At 37.5% G+C, this 16108-nt stretch overlaps 2 protein-coding genes across 2 annotated transcripts; one reads left to right on the top strand and one right to left on the bottom strand.

Annotated features, from left to right (window-relative positions):
- The first annotated feature begins 2549 nt into the window (after window positions 1-2549).
- LOC113758593 lies at window positions 2550-4003 on the top strand. The gene is made up of 3 exons (XM_027301377.1): window positions 2550-3083; window positions 3269-3500; window positions 3657-4003. Exons 1-3 carry the CDS (start codon window positions 2550-2552, stop codon window positions 4001-4003), a joined length of 1113 nt encoding a protein of 370 aa, XP_027157178.1.
- An 8073-nt stretch (window positions 4004-12076) lies between these two features.
- On the bottom strand, window positions 12077-13042 carry LOC113758584 (bromodomain-containing protein 4-like). The gene has a single exon (XM_027301371.1). The coding sequence runs from the start codon at window positions 13040-13042 to the stop codon at window positions 12077-12079; it is 966 nt and encodes a 321-aa protein (XP_027157172.1).
- Between the last annotated feature and the right edge of the window lie 3066 nt (window positions 13043-16108).

The following is a 16108-nucleotide window of genomic DNA, read 5'->3' as shown; positions in this document are numbered from 1 at the left end:
CCATGCATTGTTTCCATCCTAAATCCAAAAAAGATGAGTCGACCACGAGCAAAGTATTCCCAGCGTAATACTTTCACTGAACAACACGAAATTGCATTTGCCCAACATCTATTGAGTATGCATAGGAAGGGAGAAATAACCCCTACCACCATCGGGAGTCATGTCATCCCCGAAGTCATGGCTACGCTTAACGCTACATTCGGCACTTCCTTTCCCAAAAACGCCATCAGATCGAAGTACTATGCCCTGCAGAGCCTGACCAAACTGTATATTTCATTCAAGAGGCGAGGTACTGGTATGGGTTGGGACTCTTCGAAATACACTTTCATGATGGATGATGGCCGCTGGGCTGATCTACTCCAGGTTGGCTAACTTGTACTTATATTTCCTATTTCATTTCGGTTATTTTTCTATTTTGTAGACTTGCCTATGTGACCAGGTTGTGCAATTCCTTTTGTACTCTGTTCCGATATTTTCCTTTATTATTTATCAGTACATAAATCTGTTCGAAATCAGTTTTTCATTTCAATTTCCTTTCGATTATTTGCTGGCTGACGACCAAAGCAATATAGCCGCTGTCTTGGGTGTTTTATGCATTATATAATGCTTTTTGTGATGTATTTTTTGAAGGTGAACAGTGACTTCACAAGGTTTTATAATAGATCATGCTATGTATTTCATTTGCTTGAGGAAGTCTTCATGAACTAAGGCGCTACAGGGGACTACAGTGGGGCACATGAAGAATCACCCCTCAACACCGATGAGGAGTTGGAAATGAAGAATGCGGCGAGAAGTGTTAAGCCCTCGGATGTTGTTAACGTTGGTTCATCGGGTGAAGATGTTAAGTTGCCCTCGGCTAGGAAAGGGAAAGGGAAAGTGACTAAGGAGAAAAAAAAGCGCAAATCAGGAGACATGTCAGAGGATTCATTCTTCTCAGGTTCTTCAAGGGAATTCCAACAGTATATGCGTGTGCTAGACAGCATTGACACAAAATTGAGTGGTAAAAAGGGAGATAGCATGACTGGTTCGGTCTGTTCACTGTCGAAAACTACACATCGCCCTGTGGATGCTGATGCTGAGCTAAAGGCCGCGTTGGCACAGCTCCTCGCCCTGAATCTAGACATAAATGTGCATTTGGGCGTTGCTGATATTTTACGAGATTCTTCAGAGCGGGCGATTTGGAATACTTGCACTACTGATACTGCTCGTCTTGCATTTGTGAGGTGCAGAGGGTTCTTACCCCCTGAGTAGATCGAGACCAGTCCAGTTTTATTATAGTTACGCTTATTAGAGCTTGTTAAATGCTTGTGTTTTCCTCCCTGCGCTGCCATTTGAGTATTGAGTTGGCAGTAGGTTTGGTATGAGTATGACTATGCCTTAACTTTAGTAGCAATCATGCCGTTGTACCGAAAAACTGTTTTTCATTATTTTTTTCGCACACGCTTGTATGAAACAATTGTTTATTAGATTTTTATGTTGCCTTTAATTGTCTTGATTTTTTTAGTGTTGCATTTAACTTATGGAATTTAAGTGCTTTGCTTATAGTTACAGCTGTTCGGGTTTTAAACTTTTCTATGTACGCAAGGGTTACGCTTGTTACGTTTATTTCCATAACTTTAATATGCTTATTGGTGCATTTGTGTAATATCTCATATGGATGTTAGGTGTCCTGTGTATCCATCCTGTGTGTACACAGCAATCCATCTTGGAACTGGCCGTGCTTCAAAGTGTAGAAGCCATCAATCTTAACATCGTTTTTCATATCAACTTTTACTGTACTTCATTGATTAGCTAATACTGTATGTTGTTAACTCCTATCCCATTACTATGTTGTCTTATGGTTGCATGTACTTGTAATTTGACGGAAATATAATATCGAGATTGGAAATATATTGCACTTATATAGAAAATGTCTATCCACTTGCATGCATGGGAATTATTGGGTGTAATCCATATGTACTATGAGTCTAGAGGCGAAATCTTCTACATTCATTAGTGTTTCCAGTTTATTTTTTGGAAAACTGTATTCGATTGATATTGCATTTCCATGTGGATGCAGGTTGGCTATTTTCTGGAGCTCTAGCAACAGTACGTCTCCGCAAAGTAACGAGTCTCTCTCTCTCTCTCTCTCTCTCTCTCCATTGATTGCTAATTGTCAGTGCTTTGTTTCGATTGCACTCTTTATTTGTCTCCTCATAATATCTCCTTTCATGCACAAACTGCAGCACGTGCATTTTGTTTTCAAAATTTCATATTAAACTAATAGGCTACATTTTGACCTCCTATAAACTATAGCTAGCATGTATTGGTGATTACGCCTACTTCTACCTTAATTGTCCTTACACAAAAATGAGATTTTTAACATTTACTATGGTTTCATCTTCGAGACTATCATAAACTTGCCTATTAGTATGTCAATAAAGCAAGAGTTACTTCCTGAATATAAACGATAGCCTGATCTCTCGTCTCTCTTATTTGCATTTACTCATATCAGCTTGTGCTTGGGATAACACTAGTCTTGACATCATTCTCAAGGGTTATCTCAATTGATGGATAACGAGCTCCACGTTCAGGGCGGACAATTAGACGATGAGACGGACGATCTTGACATCGATAACATACTCATGGCGGTCATTGTCATGGGACTGATTTTCTTTGACCCTAGACTGAATCATGTTTCAAGAAGGAGAAGAATCCGAGATAGTGCACTCTCTGGCAGGGATTATGTACTTGAGGTGCTAAACGGCCATCCGGATCGAATTATCGAGAATATGCGCCTCTCTGTGCCCCTGTTCCTACACTTGTGCGACATCTTGGTTGACCGAGGGTACTGGCACGCATATCATTCTCAGAGGGTTGGGGTTCATGAATCCGTTGCCCTAACTCTAATGTGCTTGAGCCATGATGAGCGTCATCGGGTTTTAGCCGAGCGTTTTCAACATTCCACGGAGACAATTGATCGGCATGTAAGAAGAGTTCTGCGAGCATTGGTGCGACTCGGTCGTGATTTTGTTAGGCCGAGGAATGTTGGTGAGACACACCCCAGAATTTTGAACAACGGACTGTTTTACCCGTGGTTCAAGGTAAATACACAAACACCCAATTCTTGGTAGGACTATGAAGTTCATATCTATGATTTCCGGTAATTTGTCTTGATAATTTTTTCATATATATGAAAAGAACATTGTATTCCTGCTAAAACATCCATATGAATAGTTTATTAGCTAATATTGCCATGACTTTGAATAATTTGCCTCAAAATTCATAGGATTGCGTCGGTGCCTTAGATGGAACCCACATCTCAGCTTGGTGTCGAACAGAGATAAGCGAGCGATACAGAAATAGGCACGGTGGGCTGTCTCAAAATGTGCTTGCAGCTTGTAATCATGACATGCGTTTTGTTTACGTTCGAGTCGGTTGGGAGGGCAGTGCACACGACGCCAGAATTCTTCAGGAAACACTGCACCATCCAAATTCAGGATTTCCAATGCCACCTCTAGGTATGCTTTTCTTTTATATAAAGGTTTGTAGTAAAACAAGTGATTTTCATATGTGAGTCTTGAATAGATTAATAGACTTTTTAGTATTGCTTCAAGGTTTGTTTAGTTATAAAGTTTGAAATATGCTGACATGGATTTGGGGCTCTCACATGTTAGGAAAATATTATATGGTGGTTGCTGCCTACACTAACATGCCCGGGTTCATGGCACCGTTTAGGGCAGCGAGGAGCACGCAGCATGAGCGGGCCGCTAAAGCTTTATTCAACCGACGACACGCTTCTGTTAGAAATATTATTGAACGAAGTTTTGGGGTTCTTAAGAAACGGTTTCCGATACTGAAGGGTCCAATGCAGAACTACCTCATAGCAACTCAGAACAATATCGTGCTTGCATGTTGTACTCTCCACAACTTCATGAGAGATTATGCGCATAACGATGAAGAAGCTGCCCTCGGAGCCCAACTAGATCTCCAGGACGGAGGAAATGAAATCCATGAAGCCTAACCCATCGATATGTCGCAACAGGGTATACAGAACTGGAACGAAAATTGGCGGGCAATTGCAGTTCATATGTATGTGAATCGGCATGGTGCTTAAAGAAGCTTATGTCTAGCGTGTAGTACTACTAAGTAGAAACTTTGCTTGCTTCCTATAATTTGACAACCAAACAATTTGTCATGTTGTCTTATTTGTATTTACAAAGGTTAACCTTTGGGGAGGTACTAATCGAATGGCCTAGTTCCAGCTGTGGCACCTATAATCAAGCCTAAACTTAATATGCAGCTTTTTATGCGCCTATACCATGTCTTATTCAATAGCTTGTAGTTAGACATGGCATTGAGACCAGAATTGGTTGTATCTTGTGCATCCATATTTATTCCAGCTAAGGTGCAAATCATGGTTCGAATATGTGCAATAGCTTTCCAGTCGATCCCAAATTATTTCAACAAGTCGAGTCCAAATTTTTCCATCCCAACTTCTTTCGGGAAGGAGAGCGTATGGAATGTAGATGGCGAGATTTTACAAGGGCATCAAATTTCTGCTCAAGTAAATCGAGGCCTTGGTAGTTTATTTGCTACCGGCCCTGAAGTCTAGTCAAATGGCACATAAATGAGCCATTGTGTAGTGTATTTATTTGTAATGAGTTTTGATGTATTAAATTCCAGGTCAGTAAAATTTTGTAGCATAGCTTTCACAAGGTTCTAATTTTGACACGAATTCTTATGCAATTTTGATGAGACATTGAAGTAAAAAAAAAAAGGTGTTTTTGAAATACAGGTCAATCCAAACGCAGATTTTTTCAAATGCATGGAGTTTTTCAATCCAAGCGACTATAGTTGTTTTTCAAAAACTGCTACAGTAGAGTTTTTGAAATACACCTCCAAAAATAGAGAATCCAAACGCAGCCTTAGTTATTTCTGCTTCTAATCTTGTTTTTGGTTTGTTTGTTTTGAATTAGGAGTAACTGGAATTGGGAACTTGTTGGGAGGTATTACAAGGACTCAGATTAGGTCCGAATCTGTGTGGGACTAGAAGCATACTGGAAACTATAGCGTGAGGTTTGTGGGAAGGATCATGGAGAATACTGAAGAGGTATTAAGAAGATTCAAATTCTCAGAGGAGGAAAGAGATGGAGTTCGTTTGGACGACAAAGAAATGGCTAAAGGTGTTCTGGAATGCAAACTGAGCTTGATTGGTAAAGTTTGGGGGGGAAAGCAGGCAAATATTGGAGGAGTTAAGAGCTTCGCAAACAGTATGTGATCACAGGTGAATAATCTAAAAGTAATAGAGATTGGATGTAATTTGTTCCACTTTATTTTTGAGAAGGAGAATGATATAGAGGTAGTGATGAGCAAGAGGCTATGGATCTATGATGGTCAACCGTTAATTCTACTGCAGTGGAAAACTAGTTTGGAGGAAGATGAAGAAGCTCTGAGTAAAACATTAATTTGGGCCCAAATCCAGAATATACCCTTACACTGGGTCACGAAGGAACCAGGAAGGAAGATTGGCAGCATATTTCCAAAAGTAAATAAGGTGATCATTCCGCAGAGTGGAGGAAAAGAAAGTAAACATCTAAAAATTTTGGCTGAAATTGATCTTTCTATTCCATTACCTAGAGGGTTTATGGCCAATAGTAATGGTATTAAGAGGTGGATTGAATTTAAATATGAAAAATATCTAAATTTCTATTTTGGTTGTGAATTGATTAGGCATAGTGAACGAAACTGTAGTAAAAAAGGAATGAATATAGGAAGGAAACTTCAGTATGAAAATTGGTTGAGAGCCAGTTATCCTCGAAATCGTACTAAGAAACATGGAAATGGAAATGGGACTGGGGGTGCTAAAGAAGAGAGACACCAAACTCAGGACAATAGGAATGTAAAAAGAGATGAACATAAGTTGCTGCTAACCTATACAGAGGAATTCTATAAGGATGAGGAACTAAAACAAACTTCTGAGAAAGAGTTGACTATGAATACTAGTTTGTTTAGTAGAAAGGTGAAGAGTACGCATGAGGAGAGTGGGACTGAAGGGGTTGAGAATGGGAAGGGAGATGGGAGACATGGGAAAAAAGATTAGGTAAGGCAGGAGGTAGGGACATTGGAAAGAGAAAGGGGAGTAGAAGAGAAAGGATGCAAATGGAACAGCAGGATGGAGGAAGTTTTGAGAAAACAATGGAAGAAGCAGATGATTTGATGTGGATTGATGGTGTCCAGAGTAAGAATAATAAGGATAAGATTGCTAAGGAAATAATAGAAGGGAGGAAAGGTGAGATAACATCTGAGGGTGGTAAAGGTAAAATGGAGGTAGGAAAGCAAAAGGGTAGGGCTAAAGGGAATCAAATGGTAAGTAAGAGGTGGAAAAGACTAGTGTTGGAGGTGACAGGAGAAAACCACAGGTAGAGGCTAACAAAGAATTACTAGAACTGAAAAAGAGAAAAGGAAGATGGAAATTATGGATTGAAAAAGAGATGAGGTGCAAGTAGGGAAGGAAAATTGGAAGAAAATCAGAGTTGAGAATGAAAATAGTGACTGGATGGAACTGTCTAAGGGATTGGAGCTCACCCTAAATGAGGCTCCAAGGTTTAAATGAAGGCTATGGTGTGGAACTGTCGAGGTGTGGAGAACCCCTTGACAGTTCCTCAACTGAGAGAAGTCATTAGATTCCATTCTCCTTCATTAGTGTTCTTGTCAGAAACAAAGAAGAAAAAAAACTATTTGAATAAAGTGAAACAGTGGATTAAATTTGACAATGTGTTTGTTGTTGATCCAATTGGTATGGCTAGGAGTTTGGCTGTATTATGAAAAAATGAATTGCAGGTGAAAAAGGTTTTGTTTACAAGTTTTACTATTGAATTGCTAATAGAGGACAATGAAGTTAAGATTGACCGGTGGTGTATACGTGCTTATGCTAGTTCAGATGCAGATGTTAAAAGAGAGCAGTGAAAGTTATAACTAGAAGAAGCATAATGTGGGGTAAGTACTGGGCTATAATAGGTGATATCAATAACATCACCTCTAATGGTGAAAATGGCGAGGTAAATAGAAAGTTGAGGTAAGGTTCAAAGATTTTAACTCCTTCATAAATAATGATGAACTGGTTGACATTAGATTTGCAGGAATTCCTTGGACCTAGAGCAATAACTAGGGAAATGAGGAAGAGGTAAAAGAGAGGTTGGATAGGATATTATGAACTAAAGGCTGGATAGAAAAGATTGATAAGGCAAAATATATACATGTAGAAACTGAGGCATCTAATCACTATATACTAGTTCTGGATACTAAGCCAATGGGAAAGAAATGAAAAAAATATTTATGTTTGATAGAAGGTGGTTACAGCAAGAGAACACGAACCGGGGTCCAGGTTATATAAAGTTCAATGTAAAATCAAAAAAATCAGTGGATTTGCTTAATTGGAGTAAAGGATGCTTTTGCAACTCTAAGAAACAGATAGAACAGGTTAAAAAGGAAATTAAAGAAATCAAGGAGAGTAAAACTAATGGTTACAGGATTAAGTTGGCTGGTCTTAAGAGGAAACTGGCTGAAGCTTATAAAAGGGAAAAACTATATTGGAGTCAAAAGGTTAGGGTAAAGTGGTTAAAGGAGCGGGACAAGAATACTAGCTATTTTCATGCTAGAATGACTGGCAAGAGGAAAATGAATAGGATTAGTGTGCTACAAAAAAAGAATGGGAATTGGTGTGAGAATGAAGAGGAAACTTGCCAGGAGATCATAGACTATTTTAAGCAGATTTTTACTTCAGAAAAATCATATAACTTTGTAAAAATTTTACAATGAGTCCCACATACTATCCCTGCTGAGATGAACAGGAAGTTGACTAGAAAGTCACAGATTAAGAAATTAGTCATGTAGTCTTTTTGATGCATCCAAACAAGTCTCCAGGGCCAGATGGTATGTCCCCTTTTTTCTTTCAAAAATTTTGACAAATTATTAAAACTGATGTTGTTAATACAGTGCAAAGTTTCTTTCATTCTAGTCATCTTCTTAAATCTATCAATGAGACCTTGATAAGCCTTGTTTCTAAAACTGACTCCCCTAGAACATTCAGAGAATTTAGACCTATTAGATTATACAATGTTATCTATAAAATCATTTCTAAAGTACTTACAAACAGATTCAAGAGTGTTTTGAACTACTGCATTAGTTATTCCCAATTTGTCTTTATTCTTGGAAGACATATTTTATATAATATTCTGATTGCTCATGAAAGGGTTCACTTCCTAAAAAATTATAGGATTGGGAGAGATGGTTATATGACTATCAAACTAGATATGTTTAAGACTTATGGCAGAGTAGAATGTGTGTTTTTGGCCAAAATAATATTGAAAATGGATTTCTGTCCCAAGTGGATATAATGGATTATGGAGTGTACTACTAGTGTAACCTATTCTGTAAACATTAATAGTGAGAAAATTGGTTTCATTAGGCCAACGAGGGTTTGAGACAAAGGGACCCTTTATTCTCTTATTTGTTTCTAATTTGTCCTGAGGGATTTTCCTCCTTGTTAAAACAAGCAAATGTATAGGGAAGACTGATAGGAATGAAGATTGCTCAAGGGGCTCATAGCCTATCTCACTTATTTTTTGCAGATGACTCGTTGATTTTTTGTAAAGCAAGTGTTGAAGAGGCAGGGCAACTGAGGAGAATACTAGATGTGTATGAACGAGCTTCTGGTTAACTGATCAATGTAAAGAAATCATCACTGTTCTTCAGCAGGAATGTGAAAGATAGGCAAAGAGAAAGGGTGATGAAAGAGCTGCAGGGAATGAAACATGTTCTGCAAAGTAACTATCTGGGGTTGCCTTTGGTCATTGGAAGATCCAAGAGACAAGTTTTTGACTTTATAAGGCAAAAAACAATTGCAAGGCTAAAGGGATAGAAGGAGAAATTATTGAGTCAAGCAGGGAAAGAAGTGTTGCTCAAATATGTCATAATGGCATTGCCTACTTATGTCATGTCCTGTTGTCTTTTACCAAAGGTTTTGTGCAAGGAAATATGTTCAGAAATGACAAAGTTTTGATGGGGGTAGAAGGAAAATGAACATAAAGTTCACTGGTTGAGTTAGGGAAGGATGACAAAAGTCAAAGCAGAATGAGGGTTAGGTTTTAAAGAGTTACATGAATTTAACTTGACATTGTTGACAAAGTAGCTTTGGAGAATTTTGGCTAGGCCTCATTTACTGGTGAGCAAAATAATGAAAGCTAGATACTTTAAGGGAACATCTATTTGGAAGATAAAGAGTTCTGGTGCTGACTCATGGTGTTGGAAAAATTTTTTGAATGCAAAGGATCTACTGGAGTAAGGAATAAGGAAGCGAGTGGGAGATGAAAAATCTATAAACATATGGGAGGATAGATGGCTCCCAGAAACTGAGGATGGAATAGTCAAGGCTAGGGATGTGGAGGGTATAAAGGTTCAGAGAGTGATGAGCTTATTAAGGATGGGAAGTGGGATAAGGAGCTGATTGCTCAGGTCTTTGAAGAGGAGAAAGGGAGAAAAATAATGAGAATTCCACTCAGTGTGCAACCTATGAAAAATAGAATATACTGGGTAATGTCAAGTATTGGGGTGTATACAGTAAAATCAAGATACATATTGGCAAAAAACAGGAAAAGGAGGGAGGGTCAGTGGAAATCAGGTGCAGAATCCAGCTACAGAAGTAGAAGTGCAACACAGAGTTAGAATTTTTTATGGGGATTGAACATAAAGCATAAATTTAAGCATTTCATCTGGAGATGCCTGCAAGAAATTTTACCAGTGAATATAGTAATAAAGGAAAGATGCTCAAAAGGAGATCATATGTGCAAGCGTTGTGGGGAAAGCCTAGAAACCATTGAACATATGTTGTTTTTTTGTAGCAATGCCAAGCCTATCTGGAAAGCTGTTTCACTGAGCTGGAAGGGTCTGGAGGTTTACAATAATAACTTTTGGCACTGATGGGAAGAAGTAAAAGAGGCTATGAACAAGGAGAATGGAAGAAAGCGTATTGTTCTGAATGCAAATTTGCTTTGACAAATCTGAAAATCAAGAAACGAGAGGCAATTTAATGACAAAGGAAGGGACCCAATGGTAGCCGCTAATAAAGCGATAATGGAACGTAGGAAGTACCAAGAAGCTCAGGATGCAGAGATGAAAATTAGGGGATGTATTGAGAGCAAAGAAGAAGTGCGGAGTGGTTAGAAGAAACCAAAGGAGAATTGGGTTAAGATGAATTCTGATGCAGCTCTACCCCCAAAAATTGATAAAGTAGGTTGAAGAATAATTGCGGGGAACTGGCAAGAGAAGGTACTGGGAGCTTGGGTAGTTCCAAACTCAAGCTGTTAAAATCCAAAGCTAGAGGAAGAATTGGCGTTAAGAATTGCTATGCTAGTGGCGAAGCATCAAGGATGGAGAATAATGGAATTTCAAACAGATTGTATGCAGGTTGTGAATGGGATAAGTAGAGAGAAAGATGATGTAATCATTTCAACAGTAGCATCTGATATCAGGAAACTTAAGTCCAACTTTGATGAATGTTGTTTTACCTTTACTAGAAGGGTAAACGACTTTGTCAGTCATAAATTAGCTAAGATGGCTATTAACTTGAAGGAATCTGCTAAATGGACGGATGACTTCCCAGTCTGGCTGCTTGAGTTAGCACAAAAGCAGATTGTAAGGGCAGTTGTTCATCTCTTATATAATCTAGGTTAGACTATTAACAAAGTATTGCCGTTTTGATAAATATATATATATATATATTGTACCATTTGGAAATCTCATGCATTTTCTTTTTCTTGGATCGTACCTCCGGTGAAAAATAAGAAACAATCATCCGCTGATTCTTAATCTGTAAAATATTGCTGATAATACAAAAAAGTTTTTATTTATTTGCAAATTGGCCTTCAGCAAAAAGAGAAAAGAAAACCCAAATACAGAATAAACTTTTTTTATGTGCAGCGAAATGAGACCAATTAATTCAGTTCCCAAACTAGTCTTAATTAGAAAAGTAAGTAGATGCTCCAAATCTAATTTCTTCTGGAATATAAAAAATGCACTGTAACGATTTGATATACATAAATGAGACGAAAAGGTAATTAGAAAATTTGTTAACTGAAAACGTAGAATTTGTTTGATGAAAAAAAGCTTTTTAAACAAGACCTTAGTGTATATATACAATTACAAATACTATCCTGTCAGATATGCATACAAACAAAACCCAAATACGTACTGATCAAAAGTTAAATCCCAAAAATAAGTACCAAAAGCTTAACCATGTATCATTGGTATTTAAGACAAAACAAACGAATTTCCTATCATGCGTGCAAACCACAATCAAAAAACTGTCTGCGTATATCCGATAACCCTCGAATTAACTTTTCCGCAAGAGAAATAAGAATTAAACAAAAGAGACCCAAAACTGTCATAGAGAAACAAGCCCCGCACTGAAATCTGTCGTGCTTACCAAAGCAAGGTAAGACAAAACTCTGAAATGAAGTTGCAAAATAAGGCTAATTATACTACACGCACCAGGTAGGGGAAAAGAAAAGAAGATAATACCATAGAACGAGGGAACGGCTGCATAAAATGATAAAAATGGTAAAGATGAGAAACATTCTTAACAACTGTCTAGTACAAGTCCGATGAATAGAAATAGGAAAGATTGATCTAATCATCCAACTGAAACACTTTAGAATTCTAAATCAAATTCCACAATGTCCAAATCGAATACTTTTGCACTGTAAATCAAACTACACAATGCCCATCAGATATTAACACTTAAACGGAATCAGAATTTGAGCACCATAATTAACAAATAACATCTAAATCCCAAACTTCACTAATTCAAAGTTCATCATACCCCGATACCACCTATCAGGAATGCCTACAAGGAATAACAGTTCCAACAAGTTGTAACCCTCAAAAATCAATCACCTTCATCCTGTGGTTATACATATACACTAGAGACCATCATACTAGCTACAGCTAGAAGAACGAATCCAATCCAAGAAATCGGAAGTAGACTACCATGATTCTTCTTTTTCTTCTCTTTTCTTTTTTTTTTTTTCCTTTTTCTTCAGCGATCAAAAGGCCCATTGGGATCAAGCTGTTTGCACAAACCAAGGTACGTAAGATAAAGGACACGATCTTTGGCCCCCGTACGATGATTCTTGGTATGCTTGCAGAAATATTTAAGCTGCTCCAACGTACAACAACCAAGCATCTGACCCAAGAGCAAGAACAACCAATTAATGGCTTTCTTCTTTTCGGGAATGATGGGCTTAACGCAATTGTCTTGTTCACATAACTTGCAAGCTGGTAGAACCGGGTTCATCCAAACCCCAGGGGCTCTGTCATGCATGCCGCTTTTATTCTCAGCAATGAAACTCCCAACTTCAATGAACTTTTCCCTCAAATCGTACTCCATCTCGTACCGCTTTTCGCATCTTTTGCATTGGACTTCCCCGCTGATCTTGAAGATTTGTTTTGATAACAAATAGTTGAGGCTGTAGACTGAGGCGCGGCGGGTGGTGGCCCATGGGAACGGTGCAGGAACCGTTTCGCTCTTCCCTCCGTGCGGTGCTTGGGAAGGGTTTCGGCGGGGGCGAGCCGGGCGGGACAGACCAGCCGAGGCCGAGGAAGGTTCTTGACGATGAACTACTGCTCGCAGCGTGGGGAGTGATGATGTGTCAGGGAGAAGATGAGGCGACTGCGTCTGCTGAGGCATTGGCACGGGCGGCATGTAGAGAGGGTAGGATGGCGGCGGCGGCGGCTGGGGTATGAATGGCTGATGTTGTTGCATGGAGGGGGGTGGCGGAAGTGGTGGTTGTTGGTGTATTGGGGAATGTTTTCGGGGCCTGATGGCTGCTGGGCGAAACGAAAGGGAAAGGGTTAAAAGATCATTGTCGTCATCTTCAACGAGGTGATCAGAAGAAGAGAATTTTCTTGGGATCTGAAATTCATGGTGGTTGTTGTTGTCGTTGGTTTTTCTCTTTCTGTTGATTTCTTGATTATCATTGGATATGTCTTTTTGGTTGTTCATAGTTGGACAAAAGAAGAAAAATTATATATGGTCAAAGCATAAAAGGAAGAGCAACAGCTGCTGGAGGTTTATGCAGGGTATAAAGAAATGCCAGAGTGAATCTGACGAAGGGTTCAAGACAAAAGACAACAGGGAGGGTTTTCACTTTTCAGAGGTGGATGGAAATTTGTAGTTGGTTGGGAGTGTAAGAGAGAGAAGTTGTAATTTGTACTGTAAGTAAAGAGATAGAGAGAGAGTAGAGAGATAAAGATAAAGATAAAGACGAGCAAACAGACTATTAAACCTGCTTTCGTGAATTGGGAATTTTGTGTGTGTAATTTTATTTTGGTTAGACTTCTTTTTCGAATTCAAAATGTCCATCCGAAATCTTCATTTTTTTGGGATAATTTCAGAAACATTCCTGAGGTTTTAATATTATCACTTGGCGCCCTCGAATTTTAATTGAACATTTTGTAAAATTTGCAACTCGTTTAAAAATAATAAATAAAAACTTATGTTGGGAGATATTATATAATCTCATTCCAAATTTGCTCTTTTTCTTGTGGTCCCTTAATTGTCATAATACAACAATTTTATCTCTTAATATTTATAAACTTGGTCGATGTAACTCTTTGATGAAAAGAGACCCATTTTTTCTATCATCGGTTTGGATAAGAAATATTAAAGTATTTTAAAATTTAAGTAATTTACAATACTTGTAAAAAAATAACTTTAAATATTTTTATTACGTTGATAATAACTTTTTTACACTAGTTTGAAAATGTTAAAACATCACAAACATGGTTATATATAAGTTTCACATCTTGGATTTTTCTAGTTTTCAAATCATCGATTTGGGCAAAAAATTTTGAAAATTTAAAAAAATAAACAAATTACAAATCTCCTTAAATTAGCTCAAAATATTTTACAATAAAGAAAATAATATTTTTTGTGAATTGCAAAAAACCTCAAATAAACTTTCAAACATAGAGTTTGTTTTTTTCAAAACATACTATATTTTGTCTCATCATATTTAAATCTTCATGCCTTGTACTAAAGAGTAAGACGACAAAAGAACAAGCTTGAATTGAGATTATATTCTCTCTCTCTCTCAAGATATGCTTTTTTAATGCTATATTTTGAAGCATGTTGCAAATGTTACAAAAAGTTTAAAGTGAACGAAACACACGTGAGAATTTTCAAATTTCAAGAGTGGCAAGTGATATTGTCGAAAATCCCAAGAGAGGTTTTATGGAATTATGCCTCATCTTTTCCATGCCTTTCTTCTTTTTTTTTTTGGAAATGTGTTGGGTTTTTTTTTTTTTGGGGGGGGGGTGTTCCAAAATTTGCAGGAATTTTGTGTTCACACTTCACGTTGTCATGCACTACAAATCTCGCAGAAAATGTCTGGGACGATGTTTGAAGAAACAAGTGTTCAATAACAATTACCCGCCGCTGGACGTGGGCATGGTCCTGCGCCACTCATATTTATTGATGAGTTGAATTGAGGATTATGCAAGGAAAAGATAAAAAGATAGAAATGGAAATGATCAACATCAACTTCTTGTGATTATCTGGACTTAATTACATACGACAGGGTAATAATAAAGGAAATGTATGAGTCCGGGTCCTAAAACAACCATAGTCATGTTTCACAATTAATTATTTAAATTCAACCATAGTAAATTTATGTATGTGCGTTTGATTATTTAAAGAAAGAAACATCACTCGTACTATTAAACCCAAATACTACTTGAAACTTGAAAGAAAGCATTAGGCGCACTTTTAGGACAAAACTTTGTTTGGATTGCGATTTTTCGTCGGAAAATTACGTCGTTTTCCGTGATCACATTTCCCTATTACCTTTTTCCCTCACATACATCAAATCGCTACAGTAATTTTTCCATGAAAAGTCATGGAAAATGCAATCCAAACACATGGCAGAAGCGACACACATTGTAATGGCAGAAGCTTTTCAAGGATCCAACTTGGGACCGGATTGTTATGGCAAATTTGAACGAACTGTTGTTTGATTATGCTCTTTGGTTTTCTCCAAGAATATTAAATGAGTCACTAAACCCCTTTGTCCTCTTATCACTTTTACACTGAGCATAATGGTGAATTCGAATTTAATATATATTAGCAAATACCGTGTAATATTAGAGTAGTGTTCTTTCTCTCTTTTTTTTTTTTTTTGGATTTTATTTGCGTAGATTTCAGTACATGTACAGGGATATCAATGAAATTGAATGGGAAGCTACCTTTGATTGAATGGACGACCAAATCAAGAAGATGCTCCCATACACAACTTATTAATAAAAAGGTCTGTCTAACAAGTGTCCATAAAATAGAGTTTAAGCGTTAATATTTTTTTTAAAAAATAATGTCATAAGTGTATATTAATTGGTGGATTATATGGTAGATTAAGTGCGACATAAGCGTACTACTAACGAGTGTCTAATTAATTAATTACGAAGTACTCTTAAGAATTTAACCATATTAGTTGGTGGATTATTGTAACCAAAACATCATGAGTTCATAATTGCCACGGGAGCATTCCCGTTTCAGCTGTCATTCAGCCTTTAAAAATAAAATAAAATAAAAGGACAAACGTCAAAAGAATATTCAATTCATTCTTCGTTCTTTTTGATCTCATACTTTATATGGGTTTGTCGAACGATCAACGATTAAAATTTTTTAAAAAATAGACAAATGAATACCGGCAGAATCCATGATCATAAAACTCTTGGAATCCCTACATGATAGAGTACACCTAAAATTCCACAAAGATCGATTTCAATAGGAAATGCGGGGGCCAGCCGCATTTTCTTGGTTAATGTGAGAATTTATAGATGTTCATATCATTTGATAATGCACCAAAATTTTGACAACATAACATAATATGCTTGTGCTTCATCCGACTATACCACTGGCCGTCAAGTTCATTGAATTTGCTGCATTGAGAAGAGGGCAAATTGATAACAATTATTTGGGCTGTCAACTTAGAAAATACATACGGGCCTGCACATCATTCCTCCCTTGGGCTCTCGGCATTTTAAATCCACTAAACAAATGATGGGTCTCAAA

This window comes from Coffea eugenioides, chromosome 2 (assembly GCF_003713205.1).
Source record: "Coffea eugenioides isolate CCC68of chromosome 2, Ceug_1.0, whole genome shotgun sequence".
Taxonomy (NCBI): Eukaryota; Viridiplantae; Streptophyta; class Magnoliopsida; order Gentianales; family Rubiaceae; genus Coffea; species Coffea eugenioides.
Note: the sequence above shows the minus strand (reverse complement) of the source record. Positions and strands in the feature narration are given on the sequence as shown.

Bases quoted from the DNA above. Each gene is read 5' to 3' on its own strand.
- LOC113758593 (XM_027301377.1), top strand. From the start codon at position 2,550: ATGGATAACGAGCTCCACGTTCAGGGCGGACAATTAGACGATGAGACG. The intron at 3,084-3,268 runs GTAAATACACAA...CAAAATTCATAG, and splicing joins TGTTTTACCCGTGGTTCAAG to GATTGCGTCGGTGCCTTAGA. The intron at 3,501-3,656 runs GTATGCTTTTCT...CTCACATGTTAG, and splicing joins ATTTCCAATGCCACCTCTAG to GAAAATATTATATGGTGGTT.
- LOC113758584 (XM_027301371.1), bottom strand. From the start codon at position 13,042: ATGAACAACCAAAAAGACATATCCAATGATAATCAAGAAATCAACAGA.